This window comes from Xyrauchen texanus, chromosome 48, assembly GCF_025860055.1.
Source record: "Xyrauchen texanus isolate HMW12.3.18 chromosome 48, RBS_HiC_50CHRs, whole genome shotgun sequence".
Taxonomy (NCBI): domain Eukaryota; kingdom Metazoa; phylum Chordata; class Actinopteri; order Cypriniformes; family Catostomidae; genus Xyrauchen; species Xyrauchen texanus.
The window spans coordinates 2,024,278-2,048,400 of record NC_068323.1 but is presented as its reverse complement, the minus strand read 5'-3'; the positions used below and the strand labels follow the sequence as shown (position 1 = coordinate 2,048,400).

General features: G+C 40.8%; 2 protein-coding genes across 2 annotated transcripts in view; both read right to left on the bottom strand.

Annotated features, from left to right (window-relative positions):
* LOC127639456 (uncharacterized) overlaps positions 1 to 18,335 on the bottom strand; it is a 160,057-nt gene extending 141,722 nt beyond the window's left edge. The window contains exons 1-3 of the mRNA XM_052121510.1: positions 18,313 to 18,335; positions 16,515 to 16,613; positions 11,517 to 11,615 (exon numbers count right to left, since the gene is read on the bottom strand). Of these exons, the coding sequence (XP_051977470.1) occupies positions 11,517 to 11,615; positions 16,515 to 16,613; positions 18,313 to 18,335 (221 nt within the window). The remainder of the gene's footprint in view (positions 1 to 11,516; positions 11,616 to 16,514; positions 16,614 to 18,312) is intronic.
* Positions 18,336 to 18,345: 10 nt separating this feature from the next.
* The window catches only part of LOC127639455 (NACHT, LRR and PYD domains-containing protein 3-like), a 42,748-nt gene continuing 36,970 nt past the window's right edge, over positions 18,346 to 24,123 (bottom strand). Inside the window, exon 17 of the mRNA XM_052121509.1 lies at positions 18,346 to 18,399. Within this exon, the coding sequence (XP_051977469.1) occupies positions 18,346 to 18,399 (54 nt within the window). The remainder of the gene's footprint in view (positions 18,400 to 24,123) is intronic.

Sequence of the window (24,123 nt, the reverse complement as noted above, 5' to 3'; positions counted from 1 at the left end):
GTGAACCTGCAAGCGCTGCCCCGGGAGGAGCCCTTTCGTTGCGGTGTCCAGTACGTGCTTTGCGTACCTATTTGGACCGCACGCAGAGCTCTAGATGTTCTGAGCAGCTCTTTGTCTGCTTTGGGGGACAGCAGAAAGGGAATGCTGTCTCCAAACAGAGGCTCGCCCACTGGGTTGTCAACGCCATTACTTTGGCTTATCACACCCAGGTCATGCCCCTCCCCTTGCTGGTCCGAGCACACACAACTAGAAGTGTCGAGTCCTCGTGGGCACTGGCCAAGGATACCTCCCTAACAGACATCTGTAGAGCAGCAGGGTGGGCAACACCCAATACCTTTGCTAGATTTTACAATCTCCGGGTTGAGTCAATATCGTCTCGTGTTTTCTCAGGTCCGAGAACTCGGTAACACGCTGACGGACTGGCCGGGTGAATCACTTGCGCCTAGCGCCCTTTCCCTCAGCCGAGGTAAAATAGTGCGCCTTGTTTCCCAGGGCATCCCACTTCTCGGATCCCTGGTTGATTCCTCCCCAGCCCTCTGGGTCCGCAGTTAAGCAGTTCAGCAGTTCAGCAGTTCAACTTGCCGACCCAGTCCACTACGGGTACTTAATCTACCCTGTTCTGGAATAGGTGCTCCACAGGTGTTAGGCCTCCTACGTGGACTCCCCCTGTGTGTATTTCCGCGGTACTGTCCCCTCACGAGCAGACTCCCGTGTCTCCCTTAGGCAGTCACAGCTGCCTCGGTCGCCATGCTGTAGCAACTCCCCCCTCTCCGAGGCTGGATCTACCACCGTGCCAAACTTCCCACATAGGCCCTAAGACGGCCATGTGATGTGTTCACCACCTTTACCTCCCCTGCAGGATAGGTGTGGTCTCCGCAGGGTCTTCTCCCCCTGAAAGTATAGGAAACTGGGTAAGACCCCCTTCCCTTAATGCATGTAAGGGCCCTGGCCGTGATTGCTCTATGCGAGAAACATAGAGAGAAAAGAGGCCCAGCCAAGCTTGGCCCGTTCCCAGGTTGGCAAGCATCACCTTGTTCCCCTCTCTAGGGTAACCAGAAGGATCCTGATGTCTTAATGGGGCATTGGGGAAGGGTACATGCAGTCGGATACAGTTGGTCGCGTTTGCACAGAAGAACACCTGCCCGCTTCTGTATCAGCAGTTCACGTACACGGCTCAGCGCATGGCATGATTAAAGTGGGACCACTAGTGTCGCTTCTCTGACACAACGTGGAGAGAGCAACAGAAGGGGAATGTCTAGGTTACGTATGTAACCTCCGTTCCCAGATGGAGGGAACGAGACGTTGTGTCCTCCCCGCCATGACGCTGAACCGAGCCACTGTTGTGGCCGGACCATTTCCGGCTCCTCAGAAAAATCCTGAATGAACTCCCGTATTCGCCCCGACTAAATACCCGTATGTCCGGGGGCGGGGTATGCAAATACTGTCTGCCAACTTCTCATTGGCCTTTTTTCATAAGTCAGAGGCATATTTTGGCGCTCAAGAAAGACCCCTAGTGTCGCTTCTCCGACACAACGTGGAGAGAGCGACCGCAGGGGAACGGAGGTTACATACGTAACCTAGACGAAATGTAATGCTAACACATTTGTTCTCTTTCTGCTAGGGCTGCAAAATTCTTGCGCCACTCCTGTTCAACCTCTATATGCTCCCAATGAGCCAAATAATGAGAAAGAACCAAATTGCTTACCACAGCTATGCAGACGACACACAGATCTACATTGCCCTATCACCTAACGATTACAGCCCCATTGACTCCCTGTGCCAATGCATTGATGAAGTAAACAGTTGGATGTGCCAAAACTTTCTTCAGTTAAACAAAGACAAAACTGAAGTCATTGCGTTTGGAAACAAAGATGAAGTTCTCAAGGTGAATGCATATCTAATGCTAGGGGTCAAACAACTAAAAATCAAGTCAGGAATCTTGGTGTGTCTCTAGAGTCAGACCTTAGTTTCAGTAGTCATGTCAAAGCAATAATTAAATCAGCATACTATCATCTGAAAAATATTGCAAGAATTAGATGCTTTGTTTCCAGTCAAGACCTAGAGAAACTTGTGCATGCTTTCATCACCAGCAGGGTGGATTATTGTAATGGACTCCTCACTGGCCTTCCCGAAAAGACCATAAGACAGTTGCAGCTCATACAGAACGCTGCTGCCAGGATTCTGAGCAGAACCAGAAAATATGAACATATCACCCCAGTCCTCAGGTCTTTACACTGGCTCCCAGTTACATTTAGGATTGATTTTAAAGTATTATTTCTGGTATATAAATCACTCAATGGGCTAGGACCTCAATATATTGCAGATATGCTCACTGAATATAAACCCAACAGATCACTCAGATCATTAGGATCACATCAGCTAGAAATACCAAGGGTTCACTCTAAGCAAGGAGAGTCTGCTTTTAGCTATTATGCCATCCTCAGCTGGAACCAGCTTCCAGAACAGATCAGATGTGATCCTACAGTAGTCACATTCAAATCCAGACTCAAAACACATCTGTTTAGCTGTGCATTTACTGAATGAGCACTGTGCCACTGTGTGTCCGACTGTTTGTACTGTATTTTAATTAATTTAATATTCTAAACTGTTTCAATTATTCTTATTTTTTTGTTTTATTCTTATTTTAATCTCTTCTATGTAAAGCACTTTTAATTACCATTGTGTATGAAATGTGCTATATAAATAAACTTGCCTTGCCTTGCCTAATAAAAATAAAATCAACATAATGATTTGACCTTGTGTGATTATTAAACTGCAAAGGGTTGCATTTTAATCAAATAAATTAATTGTCTGCTTGCTTCAAAGTTCAAAGTTTGGGCTGTTCTCTGTCCTGCCTGTATTGTGTTAGTACATTATTACAGTGTTTTCAGTGTTCCCTTTACAAAAAGCTTCACTATGATGCTGTGCTGCTAAGCGCTATGGGGCACAATCTTAGTTGTGACCGAGCTGTGAATAATGTGTGTAACACGTCAATGAACATTGTTCAGCGTCATGGCGGGGAGGACACAATTCCGGTGAATTTATAGCCTTGGCTGATAAATTAGATGCACCTGAGGCCAGGCTATAAATGGATGTGTCACCAGGTGTCGTCAGACACTCTTTTTTCAGAGCGATTCTGTGGCTGTGTGTTTCACAAACCCTGTCAAAACTTTCTTTCCTCTGTTAGGATTTAGAATTTGTTAGGCAGTGTGCATTATTTATTTTTAAAAATAAATAAAAAATAAGAGATTGTTCATGGGGCTCTTGCATGGATTTGGCTTAGGAGCAAGAGACGGGTTTATCCCTTTCTCTCGCTCTCTCCTCAAACCCAGCTGGTCCTTCACATGATCTCGAAGCGCGTTCCGACGCTTCTTCGGATCATGAGGAGGATCGCGATTCTCTTCCCGCCTCCGAGCTTTCCGTCTGCGATAAAAAATCTACGGAGGAGTTGCTCGATGTTGTTACTCGTGCGGTTGCCAGATTGGACTGGCCACGTGAAAAAGAGACCCCCAAACCCTCCAAATTAGGGGATAGATTTTATCTTCCAGTCTAAGAAAGGGAACGCCTCATGAGTCCCTTCCCTTCTTTGATAACCTCCATTAAGAGCTTTCTCGCTCATGGAGGAACCCCTAAAAAAAAAAAAAACATTTCTTCCCGTGTTCACATACCCTCGACGTCATTATATTCGACTATCATGGGTGCTGAGGCACGGGGGTATTCAGTGATGCCGCCGGTCGGAGAGACGCTTGCTGGCCATCTCTCGCCGGGCTCGGCATCGTCACTTAAGAAGCCCTCTCTCCCCTCAAAGCCTTGTAGGACAACCTCCACTTTATTGGGAAGGGCTTATCAAGCAGCAGGTCAGGCTGGTGATGCTCTGCACACTATGCTGTTTTACAGGCGTACCAGTCTGACCTCCTGGACGACCTGAGTGTGGGTTCTGCGCTTGACAAGCAAGCCTCAGACCCGCCTCGGTCCTGTCTGAAGGGAGTCAAAGTCAAAGTCAAAGTTTATTTATAAAGCACTTTTAAAAACAGCAAGTGTTTGACAAAGTGCTGTACACTTAAAATCTATATTACTGCTACAAACGATCAATGACACAAAAAATAAAAAACAATTAAACAAAAGCAATAAAACAACTCTCACATAGCGTCAAATGCCAAACTATAATAATAGGTTTTAAGACTAGATTTAAAAGCAGCAAGTGTCTGAGCCTGTCTGATGTACAAGGGCAAATTTTTCCAAAGCTTTGGTCCAGCTACTGCAAATGCTCTTTCGCCCCTGCTCTTCAGCTTAACCCGAGGGACAACTAAAAGCAAATGGTCAGCAGACCTAAGCGCTCTTGGCGGCGCATACTGCTTGATCAGTTCAGACAGATACTTTGGTGCAAGACCATTAAGAGATTTGAAAACAAACATCAAAATCTTAAAATTAATCCTAAAATGGACAGGCAACCAGTGAAGAGAGGAGAGAATAGGGGTAATGTGTTCCTGCTTTCGTGTACCCGTCAACAGGCGAGCTGCTGCATTCTGGACCCTCTGCAGTCTGGAGAGAGAGGCCTGACTAATGCCTACATAGAGGCCATTACAATAGTCTAGACGCGATGAGATAAAAATATGAAGCAGTCTTTGAAAGTCTATAAAAGACAGGAAAGATTTAACCTTGGTGAGTTGTCTCAATTGGAAAAAACTAGACTTAACTACTAAGTTAATCTGTTTATCCAATTTAAAATCACAGTCCATAATCACACCCAAATTCTTAACATATGGTTACACTAGTGGATTCAATTCCCCAAGATCCACCTGTAAGGATTCATAAGTGCCACCCGGCGTGAACAGCATGACTTCTGTTTTTCTTTCATTAAAACTTAGGAAATTCAGTGCCATCCAGGCCTTAATTTCCTCAAGACACTGTAATAGAGGCGCTAACGTATGAGTGTCTCTCCTTTTCAAAGGCAGATAAATCTGCGTGTCATCTGCATAACAATGAAAAGAGATGCCAAACTTCCTGAAAATGTGTCCCAGGGGGAGCAAATACAAGGCAAACAAAATAGGCCCCAAAATGGAGCCCTGGGGGACCCCACACGTAAAAGAAGCCGTTGAGGAGGCAAATTCTCCAAGGCGAACTGAGATAGTTCTTTCAGACAAATATGATTTAAACCATGCCAACGCAATACCCTCAATACCAGCACATTTTTCTAAGCGTGTAACCAAGATCTTATGGTCTATGGTATCAAATGCAGCGGACAGATCCAGTAAAATTAGAACCGCACAGTTCCCCGAGTCAGTAGTAAGTGACAAATCGTTAGAAACCTTCAACAGTGCAGTTTCCGTACTATGCTGGGACTTAAAACCAGACTGAAACACTTCATGGATACCATGTAGATCTAGGAATGCATTCAATTGTCCAAATACAACCTTCTCCAGTAATTTAGACAGAAACGAAAGTTTCGAGATAGGTCTAAAATTAGCAAAGACTGTGGGATCCAGGTTAGATTTCTTGATTACTGGTTCCACTGATGCATGTTTAAAAGACTTAGGTACGACTCCCGAAGCCAGGCTGCTATTAATAATCGCAAGTACAGTAGGACCAATAGCATCAAGTGAGTCTTTTAGAAGACGTGGAGGAACAATATCCATGCAACATGAGGATAATTTCATTTCAACAAAAAACTCCCTCAGAGAGACAAGAGACACCGGCACAAACTGATCAAAAACAGCAGTGCACTCAGAGGAAACGGATAAAAAAGTCAAAGGGGGGGATATATTAGATCTAATAGCCTCAATCTTATCAATAAAAAAGTGTAAAAAATTTTCACACAACTCGGCAGAAGGCTCTAAACAAGTAGCTTGGGGAGTGTTCAGAATAGCATTAATAGTACTGAACAGCACAGCTGGCTTATGGGAATTGTTACAGATAACATTAGAGAGATACTTTGATTTCTCTAATCTAACAGTTTTTTGATATTTAGACAAATTGTACTGTAAAATATCAAATGAGATCTGTAATTTATCCTTCTTCCAGCGGCGTTCCGCCCTTCTGCATTCCAGCCTTATGGCTCGAGTAGTAGCATTCAGCCACGGTTGAACTCTAATTTTTCCACGAATCGTCCTGAAAGGGGCAACTGTATCCAAAATATTTTGACAAGTTAAAAAGAACGATGTAGTTAGTTCTTCGGTATTAAGCCCACATGCGGGCATTGAATAATCAACTTCATTTGCATTAAAAGCTTCAGAAAATAATTGAGCAGTTGAAGGGTTAATCGCCCGACAGCGACGTTGTGGAACAATCACTTTGGAATCACGAGAAATACATATTTCAAATAAAACAGGCAAAAGATCAGAAAAAGTGGCATCACAGACTTCGATGTTACTAATAGGCAAGCCATATGTCAAAACCAAATCTAGTGTGTGACCACATGTATGTGTGGGACTAACGACAAACTGGGTTAAGTTAAAGGACTCCACAAGATTAAAAAAAGCTGTGGCCAAAGGCCTAGCGGGACAGCACACATGGATATTAAAGTCCCCCACAGTGGCTAAAGCACAGGGCTGTTAATCAGAAGGTCCTTGGTTCGAACCCCACGGCCACCACCATTGTGCCCTTGAGCAAGGCACTTAACTCCAAGTTGTTCCAGGGGGATTTTACCTGTAATAATTGCACTGTAAGTTGCTTTGGATAAAAGCATCTGCCAAATGCATAAATGTTAAAACCCGGTCATATTTGGTCATGATTCCGGCTAAAAAATCCGTTATATTTGGGTGGACGATAAACAACAGTGCATAACACAGGATAACTCAGACTTAATTCAAAAACACTCAGTTCAAAACTGGAGTAGGAGGAAGATGGCGGACGCCTACAATTTAAATGTTCTTTAAAAATAGTTGCTACTCTGCCTCCTCGTCCCGTGAGCCGTGGAGAGTTAAAATAGGTACAGTTCAGAGGTAAAACTTCAGAAAAAACACTTGACTCACCAACACCGATCCAGGTCTCAGTCACACACAACATGTCCAAGTCCTTGGATGTAAAAAAGTTATTCAAAATGAAGGATTTGTTAGCTAGTGATCTAGCATTCACCAAGGCTAACCTCACTGGAGTTGAGTCTTTCAATAACTGCGATTCACGGGCCAAAGACCGATGGAGAGTTGCGTCCACACCTCTTTTAGAGCAGGATGCCCGATAAATTCTGACCGGAGGCTCTTTATCCACATCAACATCAGTCGCAGGTACCAACCACCTATACGCGGGATCCCCAAACCGTCTAAGCGCGTACCGACGGCAATCCACGCCAAGATCTCCAAAAATCCAGCGAGGATCGGCATTCGGGAACAGGGTCATCAAAGTTTTTATTTTTACTAACAGACCACCTCGTTTGCCACGGCGTCTGAACCGCTTTTTCCTCGAGACAGCATGGGGTTCAGCAGAAATAGGCAGGTAATCCACAGAGAAACGGTGGGGGGTGAATTGTTTGTTCCACCCCCGTTCACAATATAGATCGGCGTATTATCCAAAGCCAATCTGATACTAAAAAGTGTTTGCCGATCGTACACTAATAGAGAGTTTGTAATTTCAAAAAAAGTCACTAAAAACAAGACAAACATCCATACAACCGTGAGCAGCAGACGGCTAGCCACACACACTGGCGCCATCTTGCTCTACTGCCTGCAGTACAGTGAAATTCCACAAGATGGCAGATTGGACTGGCCATGCGAAAAAGAGACCCCCAAACCCTCCAAATTAGGGGATAGATTTTATCTTCCAGTCTAAGAAAGGGAACGCCTCATGAGTCCCTTCCCTTCTTTGATAACCTCCATTAAGAGCTTTCTCGCTCATGGAGGAACCCCTAAAAAAAAAAAAACATTTCTTCCCATGTTCACATACGTTCATATCCTCGACGTCATTATATTCGACTATCATGGGTGCTCAGGCACGGGGGTATTCAGTGATGCCGCCGGTCGGAGAGACGCTTGCTGGCCATCTCTCGCCGGGCTCGGCATCGTCACTTAATAAGCCCTCTTTCCCCTCAAAGCCTTATAGGACAACCTCCACTTTAGTGGGAAGGGCTTATCAAGCAGCAGGTCTTGATTAGGGGGTAGCTCCCCTCGGGACGGGGCACGTGCTTCACTTCACCCCTCCCGGTACCCCCTCGAAGCCCCTCCATTCCCGCCACCTCTTGGTGTTTCGGGTTGCAGAGGCTTCTGTCAAAATTGGGTGTTTTTGCTGTTCCTGCATTTTATTCAGGACGCGAAACACTCCACAACCAATCAACAGGAAGTGTTAAAATCTAATACCCATCTCAGAGATCCTGGCAGCATGGAATCTTCTGCCAGATATATTATTTTCTGTGGGTCTTATAAGGGCGTCAGGATTTAATTCACTCGCCGCTTTTCCGTGTTTCAACGGCGTGTTCTCACTACCGTTAACCGGATTTCTTTTTTATGTAAAAAAAACCCCTTAAATCTCCTGGTTAAAGGGGCCATGGTACTGTATGTGTTCCCCTTCCAGAGAGAGAGAGTTAGGTTATTACACTAAATACTTCCCATTTCCCATGGAGGGTGAGGGGTGGCGTCTGGCTTAGATCTTAAAGCTTGAACTGCCCATGGGTGTTCAAGTCCTAGATGATGCCTATCAAGACGGTCATGTCTCAAGCCCTACAACTCGTTTGTCTGGTCACCATCGATCTTATGACGCACTTCTATACTTCATTTAGAAGTTCTGCCACAACATGGAAAGTTCCTGAGGTTCACTTCCGGGGGCAAAGTCTTCCAGTGTCAGGTTCTTTCACTCGGCCTAGCCCTTTTTACCCGCACATTCACAATGCATGATGTAGCGCTTGCTCCTTGCGACTCCAGGGCATCTGCATTCTGAATTATGTAGACGACTGGCTGATCCTAACTGGCAGTTCAGCACAAGGACGTCTTAGCTCATCTGTTTCTCTGGGGTTGAGGCTCAACGCCAAGAAAAGCATCCTCTCTCCCACTCAGAACACTGTCTATCGGGGCATCGTATGGAGTTCAATCACAATGCGGGCACAACTGTCTCCCGCTAGGATTGAGTCCATTCAGATCACCCTGAGCAAAGTCAGGCTAGGTCAAGGTTGCACTGTTATCAGTATCAACGATTTCCAGGTCTCAGCGCGACCGCATCCTCTGTGATCCCTCAGAACCTTCTGCTCATGAGACCGTTTTTGTTGTGGCCCAAAGCCAGGGGATTTCTTCCAAGGGCCAATACAACGGTAGCCTCTTACATAAATCATTAAGGAGACCCATGTTCTTGTCAGCTGTATTTCTGACACATCGGATTCTCCTTAGGGCCCAGGGCATGCTCCTGTAACTCAGGTCAGTTATATCCCTGGATGCCCATATGTGGGAGCAGATTTACTGTCCAGACAGAAAATACCATTGGGGGAGTTAAGAACTCCACCCTAAGGTAGTAGTTGCCCAGAGTTCGCCAGCAAGGGTTTTTGCCTCTTACTGATAGCACCGCGCTGGCCGAACAGGATATGCTTCTCGGAGTTAATACCTCGACGGCTCGCCTTGGGCGATTCCGAACAGGGAGGACCTTCTCATCCTTGGCCCGAATTGTGAAACCTTTCATGTCTGGCCCCTAAGGGTACCAAATGAGGTTCACAGTGTTTTATCTTGAGGTTATCGAGACCATTTCAAGTGCTAGGGCTCCCTCCACTTGGAACTGATCTGGGTAGATTTTTCAGGGCAGAAGACAACCTCTTCGCCTCTGTTGATAGTGCAATGTCTCCTCTACTCCTCGGGGGGCTGATCGTGGGGATGCATACATAGCACAAATTCGCCTGCATGCGATTCCTTCTACTAAAGTTCATATTACAGAACCACCTAACTGCCAGTTTACTTCAGTTCTGGATTTTCTGTAGAAAGAACTGTTGGCGGGCACTTGCCTCGCCACTGCCAGGTTCTATATGGCCACTGCGGTTTGCCACGGTTTGGTGGGAGGGGTGCCCTCTAAGAGGCATCCTCATTATTGCCCGGGCCTACGAGGTGTGATCAAGCTTCGCCAGTAGGTTTTAGGGCGCACTCTACCAGAGGGTTCTCCACCTCTAAAACCTTGGCTAGAGGTCTCCCTCTGCAGCAAGTCTGTGATGCGGCAGGTTGTCCTCTCCGCACACATTCATTGGATTTTTATAATTTGGATGTTCTGCCACTCTTATGCCCTTGAGTCGACATCTTAAGCTCATGTTTAGGCAAGTTTGTGATGCGGCAGGCTGGTCCTCTCCGCTCACATTCATCAGTTTTTATGACAAGTTTGTGTTGCGATAGGGTTCTCTTCGCACACATTCATCGAACTTTATGGGTTAGATGCTTTGCTACTCCGGGCTCTTATGCCCTTGAGTCGACATCTCCGCTCATGCCTGAACAAGTTTGTGATGCGGCAGGCTGGTCCTCTCCGCACACATTCATCCAAATTTAATGGTTTAGATGTTTATGCTACTCCGGGCTCTTATGCCCTTGAGTCGACATCTCAAGCTCATGTCTGAGACCTCTCGCGTATTTGTGAGTACACTGCACAACCGTAGGGTTCCGGACAGCCCCCAGTGTGGTGGCATGGGTATTGCGTTCCCCATAGCGCTTAGCAGCGCAACATCATAGTGAAGCATTTTGTAAAGGGAACGTATCGGGTTACATGTGTAACCCTTGTTCCCTGAAAAAAGCGGAACGAGATGCTGCGCTTCTATGCCACACTGGGACGTCCCAGGACTGCTCTTCAAAAAGAAGTATCTGACGACACCTGGTGACGCATCCATTTATAGCCTGGCCACAGGTGCATCTAATGATTACATCAGCCAAGGCTATAAATTCCGGTCAATGTTCATTGACGTGTTACACACATTATTCACAGCTCGGTCACAACTAGGATTGTTCCCCATAGCGCTTAGCAGCGCAGCATCTCGTTCTGCTTTTTTCAGGGAACAAGGGTTCTATGTGCCACAGAACATCTCTGACTTGCTTACGTGCATTAAAGCACACCAGATTCACATTAATTGCAATTTTGTGTAATTCCATAAAGTAATTTCACAAGTTAATATACAAATAATACACTCCATGGCACAGGGTATTTTTATACAGAGGATGAGATGTTAAAATGAGGAGTTATACAGATGTTGGGAATTTAGCTGCGCTCAGAAAACCTTCATCAGTTTTCTGACAACTTTGACGGTTTAGAACAGTTTTAATTGGATCACATTGCAGTGCCCTGTGCAAGTTAAGATTTTTTTACAGAAATATATTACTACAACTACTAATTATAATAAATATCATCATCATTATCAATATAATATTCTAATATTACAATAATTTAATATTCTCAAATATTCAGTTGAATGGGTTCTAAAAAATTATTATCATGAAATGTGGGCTGAGACAGTATAAAAATTGACATGTTTTTTATATTTATTATATATTATTTATTGTACATGTCTGCCATGAATGAATGAAATACTTTAACACAGTCTGCACATGACCAACAATAAGAAAAACATGAAATACCTTTTTGATGGTGTTTCCTCACTGAAGTTCGGTACTTCACCTTTTGACTGATCACTCTTCACAGACACAGAACTGAATACAGGTGAATCTGGTCTTTCCCTAGTGACATAAAGAATAGTGCTATGTGAGATCAGATTTAATGATTCTTTTTACTTTTTGATTAACAAATTACTGCAAAGAACAGAAAGGATATTAAAAAGAGACCATGACTCTAGATTGCATGGATCTCATCTTTGAACACTACTTAAACACACAAACCAAAGTTTTACTCTCATAATGTGTATTATAATCCAACAGACACAATAAACTGGTCTGCAGAGACATTCAGTATCTGATTGAACAGAGAATATTGAGTTGACCTCTTCACATTCAATGTAAATCATGAAACCGATGGTGACATCTGTGACAACTCCAGATCCACTGCAGACAATAAGATACATTTCCATTAGAGAGTGAAATGGTCTCGTGCTGAAGATCTTTGCCACTTCACAACTCAATCACTGGAGAGTTCATTCTGAACATTTACTAGCTAATAACAGACATTTTTAGTGACATAGCATCAAATTGTCACATATGCATATGATTCACTCACATTGTAGCGTGTTGTTTAACATACACTCACCTAAAGGATTATTAGGAACACCATACTAATACTGTGTTTGACCCCCTTTCGCCTTCAGAACTGCCTTAATTCTACGTGGCATTGATTCAACAAGGTGCTGAAAGCATTCTTTAGAAATGTTGGCCCATATTGATAGGATAGCATCTTGCAGTTGATGGAGATTTGTGGGATGCACATCCAGGGCACGAAGCTCCCGTTCCACCACATCCCAAAGATGCTCTATTGGGTTGAGATCTGGTGACTGTGGGGGCCATTTTAGTACAGTGAACTCATTGTCATGTTCAAGAAACCAATTTGAAATGATTCAAGCTTTTATCCTGCTGGAAGTAGCCATCAGAGGATGGGTACATGGTGGCCATAAAGGGATGGACATGGTCAGAAACAATGCTCAGGTAGGCCGTGGCATTTAAACGATGCCCAATTGGCACTAAGGGGCCTAAAGTGTGCCAAGAAAACATCCCCCACACCATTACACCACCACCACCAGCCTGCACAGTGGTAACAAGGCATGATGGATCCATGTTCTCATTCTGTTTACGCCAAATTCTGACTCTACCATCTGAATGTCTCAACAGAAATCGAGACTCATCAGACCAGGCAACATTTTTCCAGTCTTCAACTGTCCAATTTTGGTGAGCTCTTGCAAATTGTAGCCTCTTTTTCCTATTTGTAGTGGAGATGAGTGGTACCCGGTGGGGTCTTCTGCTGTTGTAGCCCATCCGCCTCAAGGTTGTGCGTGTTGTGGCTTCACAAATGCTTTGCTGCATACCTTGGTTGTAATGAGTGGTTATTTCAGGCAAAGTTGCTCTTCTATCAGCTTGAATCAGTCGGCCTATTCTCCTCTGACCTCTAGCATCAACAAGGCATTTTCGCCCACAGGACTGCCGCATACTGAATGTTTTTCCCTTTTCACACCATTCTTTGTAAACCCTAGAAATGATTGTGTGTGAAAATCCCAGTAACTGAGCAGATTGTGAAATACTCAGACCGGCCCGTCTGGCACCAACAACCATGCCACGCTCAAAATTGCTTAAATCACCTTTCTTTCCCATTCTGACATTCAGTTTGGAGTTCAGGAGATTGTCTTGACCAGGACCACACCCCTAAATGCATTGAAGCAACTGCCATGTGATTGGTTGATTAGATAATTGCATTAATGAGAAATTGAACAGGTGTTCCTAATAATCCTTTAGGTGAGTGTATTTCATGTTCCACACAAGAAATTCATAAAGGTTTGAAACACGTGAATGTGGGTGAATGATTACTGAATTAAACATTTTGGGTGATCTATTCCTTTAATATCTGAGTGCCCCTTTACAATAAATGACCAAAAATACTAAGTGGAGTGCTAGTTCCTCGCCCTTCAAGATCTCCACTTAACCATAAGACACCCCTCCATCACTCTCCAAAACAAATGACTTCTCCCGGTGGGACGCCCTCTGATCAGTTCTGCTTTTTACCTTTGTAAATAAACACCACCAGCAGTGGCACTTGCATAAATCATGTCCCCAATCACAGTTTCTTCTGCATCAATATAAACTGTCTTTTATCATCTGTGTAAGTTAAACAGTGACAAGTTAAACAAACTATTTCCTGCATCTCTCGATTGAACTTTGGAGCCTAGAAAACTGATTATGTACATGAACTTTATTCCTGTGTGTTTATCTCTGCTGATCTACTGAAACTGTTACAAGGTGTTTCTGTCCTTCTCACCAACATCACATGATTGAGTTACTCTTTCTTTCTTTCTTACTCTAGGTTTTTTTATTTGAAATGATTTCAGTAAATTCTCTTCATGATAATTCAAAAGCAAAATAAATGGTAATGAATAGATTCATTTTGGATTAATCTGTTAAACACTTTCAGAGATATTCACATATATCAGAGTGAAATCCCCATGTTCCTCACAAAATGGGTATTTCCCCTCACATGTCAGTCTTTTTGGACCAACTCCATCAGTTACACAAATAGTGTCCCAAATATTCTGCATATACTGACAACTTCTGCATTTCCTTTCATTATTGAATACAAGGAAAGCAAAAGCTGGTAAATAATGTCCATAGTAACAATCTTTCACAAATTTTGTTTGCAAAAAGTGCCAAAGTGCATGAAACAAAATGTTTTTGATTTACACCATCATCAGCGTCTGAAGCAGCACAGATATATCTGTTTATCAGAGTTTCAGACTGTTTTTAATGAATTAATGAAATTAAACTGCAGGATGGTTTCAACATGATTTTCAGATCTTCCACTGAATTCTCAACACAGAGAGAAAATCTTAGTGTTGAAAAATCATATTTGGCATATAAAAATTTTATAAAGTTGTTAAAATAAATTATTAAGTTGTGTCTGGGGTTGCTAGGGTCCAAAAGATCTAATCAAAATAGGGCAAATTATCTCAAAATCTCAAACAATTTCTACTTAAATGTTAAATAATGTATTTCATGATCAGAGTTTCCACTCTTTTCAAGGCAAAACATTTCACAAAATATGCAGCCACCGACAGTGACAAAATGTGTATTTGACTCTTATTCCCAATCTCGATCTTTACCATGTATTTGTACATGTAGCAAAAACCTTGTTAGTAACAGTCAAACTCTTCTATTATATTAAAATATTTCCAGAACTATTTTTTCTACTTTTTTGTCTGGAAAACTGTATTCCAAATTCAGGTTTTTTAGGATGCGTGGGAACACTGATGATGTTAACAATTGGAAACTTAAAAGAATAGATCACCCAAAACAGAAAATTCTGACATCATTTACTCACACTCATGCCATCCCAGATGTGTTTCATTTTCTTTCTTCAGAACATAAATTAAGATTTTTAGAAGAATGTTTCATTTGGTCCACTGAATGCAAGTGAATGAGTACCAAAATGTTTAAGCTCCAAAAATCACATAAAGGCAGAATAAAAGTCATCCATAAATCTCTGTTGGTTACATTTATATCTTCTGAAGCAATATAATATGTGTGGGTAAAAAAACAGATCAATATATAAGTCATTTTCTCCAATAAATTCTCCTCCTTGCCCACTAGGTGGCGAAACGCATGAAGAATGTGAATTGCCAAAAGCAAAAGAAGAAGAATGCTAAAGTGTAGATTTATTGTAAAAAAGTACTTAAATATTGATCTGTTTCTCACCCTCACCTATCATATCACTTCTGAAGACATGGATTAAACCACTGGAGTCTTATGGATTACTTTTATGCTGCCTTTATGTGCTTTTTGTAGCTTCAAAAAAGTGGTACTCATTCACTTGCATTGAATGGACCATGGGAGCTGAAATATTCTTTTAAAAATCTTCATTTGTGTTCTGAAGAAAGAAAGTCACACATCTGGGATGGCATGAGAGTGAGTAAATGATGAGAGAATTAGTATTTTTGCATGAACTGTCCCTTTAAGGTTTGTACACACCTGCAGTTGCAATGCAGTGAAGTTTATGTATCAGGTTTGATGCCAGAAACATTAACGCACTTCATTACACATTTTGCGACGCCAGTACGTTCACCACACACCAGCTATTGGTGGAGAGGTGAGAGTAGAGCTATAGAGCCAATTAATGATGGGGATTATTAGGTCATAATTAATAAGAGCCAATGCAAGAAATGCTCCTGGGATTTTTATTGACCACAGAGAGTCAGGAACTCAGTTGAACATCTAATCTGATGGACGGGGCCTTTTTACAGAATAGTGTCCCCGTCACTATACTAGGGCATTGGGACCCACACAGACCGCAAGGTGAGCACCCCCTGCTGGCCTCATCAAATGTCATTTTCATTCATACTAGTAATAACATTAGAAATGTAATGCCAATATTCATAACATCTTGTGCTCAGAGTAACAGATGCACTCTGACTTGCTTACGTGCATTAAAGCACACCAGATTCACATTAATTGCAATTTTGTGTAATTACATAAAGTAATTTCACAAGTTAATATACAAATAATACAGAGCATGAGATGTTAAAATGAGGAGTTATACAGATGTTGGGAATTTAGCTGCGCTCAGAAAACCTTCATCAGTTTTCTGACAACTTTGACGGTTTAGAACAGTTTTAATTGGATCACATTGCAGTGCCCTGTGCAAGTCAAGATTTTCTTACAGAAATATATTACTCCAACTAATAATTATAATAAATATCATCATCATTATCAATATAATATTCTAATATTACAATAATTTAATATTCTCAAATATTCAGTTGAATGGGTTCTAGAAAATTATTATCATGAAATGTGGGCTGAGACAGTATAAAAATTTACATACTTTTTATATTTATTATATATTATTTATTGTACATGTCTGCCATGAATGAATGAAATACTTTCTAATATAGTGTACACATGACCAACAATAAGAAACACATGAAATACCTTTTTGATGGTGTTTCCTCACTGAAGTTCGGTACTTCACCTTTTGACCGATCACTCTTCACAGACACAGAACTGAATACAGGTGAATCTGGTCTTTCCCTAGTGACATAAAGAATAGTGCTATGTGAGATCAGATTTAATGATTCTTTTTACTTTTTGATTAACAAATTACTGCAAAGAACAGAAAGGACATTAAAAAGAGACCATGACTCCAGATTGCATTAATCTCTACTTATACCCACAAACCAAAGTTTTACTCTCATAATGTGTATTATAATCCAACAGACACAATAAACTGGTCTGCAGAGACATTCAGTATCTGATTGAACAGAGAATATTGAGTTGACCTCTTCACATTCAATGTAAATCATGAAACCGATGGTGACATCTGTGACAACTCCAGATCCACTGCAGACAATAAGATACATTTCCATTAGAGAGTGAAATGGTCTCGTGCTGAAGATCTTTACCACTTCACAACTCAATCACTGGAGAGTTCATTCTGAACATTTACTAGATAATAACAGACATTTTTAGTGACATAGCATGAAATTGTCACATATGCATATGATTCACTCACATTGTAGAGTGTTGTTTAACATCTTTAAATGTTAAAGGTTTGAAACATGTGAATGTGGGTGAATTATTACTGAATTACATTTTTGGGTGATCCAGTCCTTTAATATCTGAGTGCCCCTTTACAATAAATGACCAAAAATACTAAGTGGAGTGCTAGTTCCTTGCCCTTCAAGATCTCCACTTAACCATAAGACACCCCTCCATCACTCTCCAAAACAAATGACTTCTCCCGGTGGGACGCCCTCTGATCAGTTCTGCTTTTTACCTTTGTAAATAAACACCACCAGCAGTGGCACTTGCATAAATCATGTCCACAATCACAGTTTCTTCTGCATCAATATAAACTGTCTTTTATCATCTGTGCAAGTTAAACAGTGACAAGTTAAACAAACTATTTCCTGCATCTCTCTATTGAACTTTGGATCCTAGAAAACTGATTATATACATGAACTTTATTCCTGTGTGTTTATCTCTGCTGATCTACTGAAACTGTGTTTCAAAGTGTTTCTCTCCTTCACACCAACATCATCTGATTGAATTTCTTCTTTCTTTCTCTATAAGCTTTTTACAATTTTAAATGATCTCAGTAAATTCTGTTCATGATAAATCAAAAGCAAAATAAATGTTAATGAATAGATTCATTTTGGATTAATCTGTTGAACATTTTCAGAGATATTCACATATATCAGAGTGAAATCCCCATGTTCCTCACAAAATGGGTATTTACTCTCGCATGTCAGTCTTTTTGGTTGATGTTAACAATTGGAACCTTAAAGGGATAGTTCACCCAAAAATGTAAATTCTCTCATCATTTACTCACTCTCATGCCATCCCAGATGTGTGTGACTTTCTTTCTGTAGAACACAAATTAAGATTTTCAAAATAATTGGAGATTCAAAAACGTGGTACTCATTCAATTGCATTGATTGGACCATGGAAGCTGAAATATTCTTCTAAAAATCTTCATTTGTGTTCTGCAGAAGAAAGTCACACATCTGGGATGGCATGAGAGTGAGTGAATGATGAGAGAATTTTCATTTTTGTGTGAACTGTCCCTTTAAGGTTTGTACACAGTTGCAATGCAGTGAAGTTTATGTATCAGGTTTGATGTCTGAAATATTAACGCACTTCAATTACACATTTTGATCTCATACAAGTTGTCTTCATACACTTTGGTATCATGACATCATTGTACCCTAAAAAACAATCATGGTCTCACCTCTGTTCCTCTGGGAGACTCATCTTGCTTTCTTCACTCCTCTAACATTACTTCAGCAATGTGCATCACTTTCTCTTTAGGTTTGACCTGGAGAAGACAATATGTTGCATAGTTAATAAACTGAGTATTGATCATTACAGTAGGTCAATTCTTCTCCCTTCACAAATCTTTGCGCAGATGATATTTTGCTTGGTTTGCTGTCGGGCCACTGGGGTGTGTGTCCGTGTGGGGGGAAGGGTTTAGGTTAATGTAGTTTGATTCCGTGTTTCCTGTTATGTTTGTTTATTCTGTCATTGGAATGAAAAAAATCTTTAAAAAAAAAGATCTAAAAACATTTATACATTAAACAATTATAATGTTGCTAATAATCACTTTTTGTTTTATTTTGTGATTTAATCACAGATATATGCTGCAGAGTTGCGTTCACTATAAACTGTTCTGTGGAAATAAAGCAAACTGAATTCAAAACGCCTCCTGAACCGAGATGTCGGTGGTCATTGGCAGCAGTCTCATAGATGATACTATTCTTGCAAAACAATTTCAGAAGACTGAAACAAAGAAAGAGTGAGAACCCTTTACATACGTGTGTTTCACGAGACTGCATGTCTCAAAACAAACAGCTCATCAGACATGCACAAAGACTAACTTTCTGTCATCTGTTCTTAAAAATATTATAGTGTTTCTTCTAGGGTTGGGCGATGTCCCCTAAATTGGCAGTTGACGATGTTGACAGTAAAACATCGCGATGGACGATGATATCGTCGGTGGGGTGGTAATTTTCAAAAATTATATGAAAAATTATAATTTCGTTATTTTACTAACCCAACTAATGACTCGTCGGCGCTTTATCAGTAGGTTGCACGACACGTGAAGCATTTTTTTTTTAGCTTTCACTTAAGAGTTGGCACTTTTTATTTTAATATATCTCTTTACATAAATACTATTTTCCACTTAAAAACTATAATTTCAGTTATTTTACTCACTGATGAGCAAAAGGTCGAGGCAGAAATGACCATGTACCTGCAGGAAATGGCCATTGATGGGGAAGAGGACCCGCTGACTTGGTGGAAAAGCGAGCGACAAAAGGTTTCCGTTCATGGCAAGATTAGCACGGAAATATCTGTGCATATGTTCTACCAGTACTCCATCAGAGCGGGTCTTCAGCACAGCGGGTAGTGTAGTTACTCCAATCCGCAGCTTATTAAAACCAGATAAAGTGAATATGTTGGTATTTCTGGCCAGAAACATCGAAATTTAAACTTGGTCTATGGTGAAAGATATTAGACTTCTTTACGCATTTTTCACCATCTGTTGCGGAGCTATTCGATTTTGCATATTATTTTTTAAACGTTCATTTGTGTAGTTCATATGACCACTTTACAATATTTCAATAACATAATTTATTTTGTAGCCTGTGCTGAAGTTAATTGTGCTGCTAATTATAAGTGAAATGTTAATGCCGAGTTTCGGTCTGAGTGTTGTTCCCGTTTTCTTGTTCTTTATTTGTTGTTCTTCTATGTTTTAATAAATGTGTGTTATTCATATTCACCTTGTTTCTTTCATTTGATTTGACATTATGGATTTATGGCCAAGGAAATTTTTCTTTAAAAGTATTAACCAGACAAAAGTTATTTGACATTCAGCTGGTCTGGGTTTATCTTAAACTGCCGCTTCAGTGTATACAAGAGCTATGTGACAATGAGCAAGATTTTCTGAGACACTACAACTACTAATAATTAATTAATAAAGGCTATTTTCTTGTAGCCTACAACATAAAATATTTTAATCTAAATGTACAGTGTAAGACATGTAAAAAAAAGACAAGAAGCTAACAATGTCAAGATCAATATTTGTGTAGCCTGCCTGACACGGTATTTTCACAGACTAACACGTCACGTCTCTGGCATATACTACAGTATTTAAAATAGCATATACTGTATGCATTAGTTATATTCTCAGTTTAATTTACAGAGCAATCCCTGCAAAGTTTTTAGGTTAACTATAGAAGAGACTAGGATTAGTGAGTCACACTAGCAAGACTCGCAAAATATCGATGATATCGTCCATCGGCACAACCCTAAAGCACGTGTCTGTGTGTCTAACAGCATATCTTGTGTCATTCTGATTCTGAGACGTCTTACAGTCACCCATCATGCACATTATATTCACTACCTGCAATTAAACGTCTTCTCTCAGTGTGAGTACTTTGCTGCAAAATGTTTTTGAATTTTTAATATATACTGACCTCAAAAGTTAAACAAATACTCTTTAAAAGTCTTTAAACTATTACTGTTTTTCAAGTAAAATAACCAAAATAAGCACAATGTATAGTTATTATTAACACATCCCTTCTTGCAGGCACTTTTCCCACTACATTTAAGCAGGCTCGAGTAACCCCACTGCTGAAAAAACCTGCACTTAACCCCACACAGATAGAACACTACAGACCAGTCTCTCTCATCCCATTCATGGCAAAAACACTTGAAAGGGCAATTTTCGATCAGATCTCTGCCTATCTCTCACAGAACAAGCTGCTGGATGACAATCAGTCGGGCTTCAAAAGTGGACACTCCACTGAGACTGCCCTGCTGTCTGTCATCGAGTCGCTGAGACAGGCGAAAGCTGAATCGAGATCATCCGTTCTGATTTTGCTGGACCTTTCTGCTGCCTTTGACACAGTCAACCATCAGATCCTTCTCTCCAACCTCTCTAAACTGGGTATCACTGGAACTGTGCTTGACTGGTTCAACTCTTATCTCTCAGAAAGGTCCTTTGAGGTAGCATGGAGAGGGGAAGTATCCAAGCCACACCAGTTACTTACTGGGGTACCTCAGGGATAAGTGCTTGGGCCACTTCTCTTCTCCATGTACACAACATCACTGGGACCCATCATCCAGTCACATGGTTTCTCTTACCACTGCTACGCTGATGACACGCAACTCTACTTGTCTTTCCAGCCCAACGACACCACAGTGACCGCTCGAATCGCTGACTGTCTGGCAGACATCTCGGCCTGGATGAAGGAACACCACCTTCAACTCAACCCAGCCAAGACCGAACTCCTTGTCTTTCCAGCCAACCCTGCTGTTAAACACAACATCACCGTACAGCTGGGTCCAACTACAGTTTCGCCTTCCAAAACGGTAAGAAATCTAGGGGTAACCATTGATGATGCGCTAAATTTCACCGACCACATTTCAAAAACTGCAAGATCTTGTAGATTTACACTCTACAATATCAGGAAGATAAGACCCTTCCTCTCTGTACATGCCAAACATCTGCTCGTTCAGTCCCTTGTCATAACTAGACTGGACTACTGTAACGCTCTCATTGCAGGCCTTCCTGCATGTGCTATTAGACCTCTCCAAATGATCCAGAATGCAGCAGCAAGTCTGGTCTTTAATGAACCTAAGAGAGCACATGTTACACCACTCTTTGTCTCTCTCCACTGGCTGCCGGTTCATGCACGTATTCAATTCAAGGCCCTGATGCTGGCATATAAAACAGTCACTGGGTCAGCTCCAGCATACCTAAAAACATTTATGCAGAGCTACGTTCCCACCAGAAGTCTGCGGTCGGCTAAGGAACGTCGCCTTGTCGTACCAAAACAAAGAGGCACCAAAACACTCTCCCGGACTTTCAGTTTCATCATACCACGGTGGTGGAATGACCTTCCCAACTCAATCCGGGAAGCTAACTCTATCTTCAAAAAACGGCTAAAAACACATCTTTTCCAAAAGCACTTAACTGGTCACTAAAAAAATAAAAAAATAAAAATAAATAAAAATTACATTTCTTGTTGCACTTAAATCTGTTTGTATACTATTATGATGATAGTGAAACTTTGTAATATTGCACTTTTTGTACCACTGTCTCCCAAAGATGATTCGCTGATGTTCTTCCTCTTTTGTAAGTCGCTTTGGATAAAAGCGTCTGCCAAATGAATAAATGTAAATGTAAATGTTATTAATATTTGGTAATGATTGAGCCAGTTAATTTTAGGTATACATGCCAGACATCTTTGTAAAATCTAACATGTATAAGGGAAAAATAATTCCACTCTTCCATGAACACTCTTCCATGAACACTTCACCCTGGAATATTCACATCATTTTCGTTTGAGTAATTTAGCAGAAACATTTATCCAAAAGGACATCAAGTATATTTGTTAGACATCACCTGAATGAGTTTGGTGAACAGTAGACACATTTAGTAGAAATTAAAGAGGGGTAACAGATTTCAGTAATCTCTAATGTACTGTCAGATCTGGTGACCCTGCTGTTTCCCCCTCAATGCGTCACGTGGTGATGCTCACACGACAACTTACTGAACAGCGCCCTCTAGACGCACATTCAGATAGGACACCGACTTCAGCACAACACCGGAAATATATTTTACTTTCGATTTCGCATGATCAAAAAACAACCACCAAAAATTAACGACATTAAGGAAAATAAATACATAAATAATAATAAAAAACTAAGTAAAAAATAAATAAATAGATTGATGTAATCCATAAAGAACAGAAAGTGTTGGCGGTGGTTTATGAGCAATGAAGTGATTTCTAAAATACTTTCGATTTCGCGTTTTTCAGAAAACAGACTCGAAATAAGGGGAAAAAATCTTTCAAAAGCACTTAATTTTCAACAACAACAATTTTTCCCTTCAAATGGTTTGCTCAAGTAACTTTTTTAAATGTAAATTTTTTTTAAAGTACATTTTTATTGCGCATTTAGGCAAATAACTGTCTCGTTGCGACTTTAAAATCACACTCATGTAAGAATATATGAGCAGCTTGTCTTTATTCCTCACCCGTCAAATAACTGTAATATTGAAGCATTAAATCTTACTTTTTGATTTATGCATGAATCCAGAAGTCTAGTGTCGCCATCGGAAATGGCTCCTCATATTCTCTCTCCTCGTCTCGTGTGCGCGCAGTGAGTGTACACGTCAGAGAGATACGCGATCTGATTGGCTCTCTGGGAGCATGTACAGTTATTCGTAGAGCCAATCAGAGTGCTTGAATAGATGTGAGCAATTTCTGATGAAAATGTATAGAAACGGAGTCGAGTAAATAGAGTAATCAGTGAAATAAGCAATATTTGGAAGAAAATCATCAAATGTGTTAAAAAGTAGCAATAATACAAAATAAATACATTTCTGAGGTAGCCTATTTTAAAGGGGCATTCACTCACAAGCGTGTAATGAAATAAGTACACGTTAAACAGTCAATAAAGAGCCCTACAATGCTCCACACACTGATTAGTGCTGGGACAGAAATGTGTACTCTCTGAACTGTTATAGAGAGAGAGTTTTTGTCTTTCATCCTGAATATAAGGATTTAAGTTCATTTGAAGTCCTTTTTTACTATAATTTCTATTCCCTAACCAGTAGTAATGTGAATAACCAAAAACAATAGAAGAATGGAAAGTGAAAGTGAAGATTTATAGTTTAAAAAAATACTTAAATATTGATGTGTTTCTCACCCACACCTGTCATATCACTTCTGAAGACATGGATTAAACCACTGGATTCTAATGGATTACTTTTATTCTACCTTTATGTGCTTTTTGAAGCTTCAAAGTTCATGTCACCATTCACTTGCATTGTATGGACCTACAGAGCTGAAATATTCTTCCAAAAACCTTAATTTGTGTTCTTCAGAATAATGAAAGTCACACACATCTGGGATGGCATGAGGGTGAATAAATGATGAGATAATTTTCCCATTTGGTTGAACTGTCCCTTTAATTATCACTGTGATATTAACATGGGGTTTTTAAAACTCAGTAGCTTCAAAATTAAATTTTG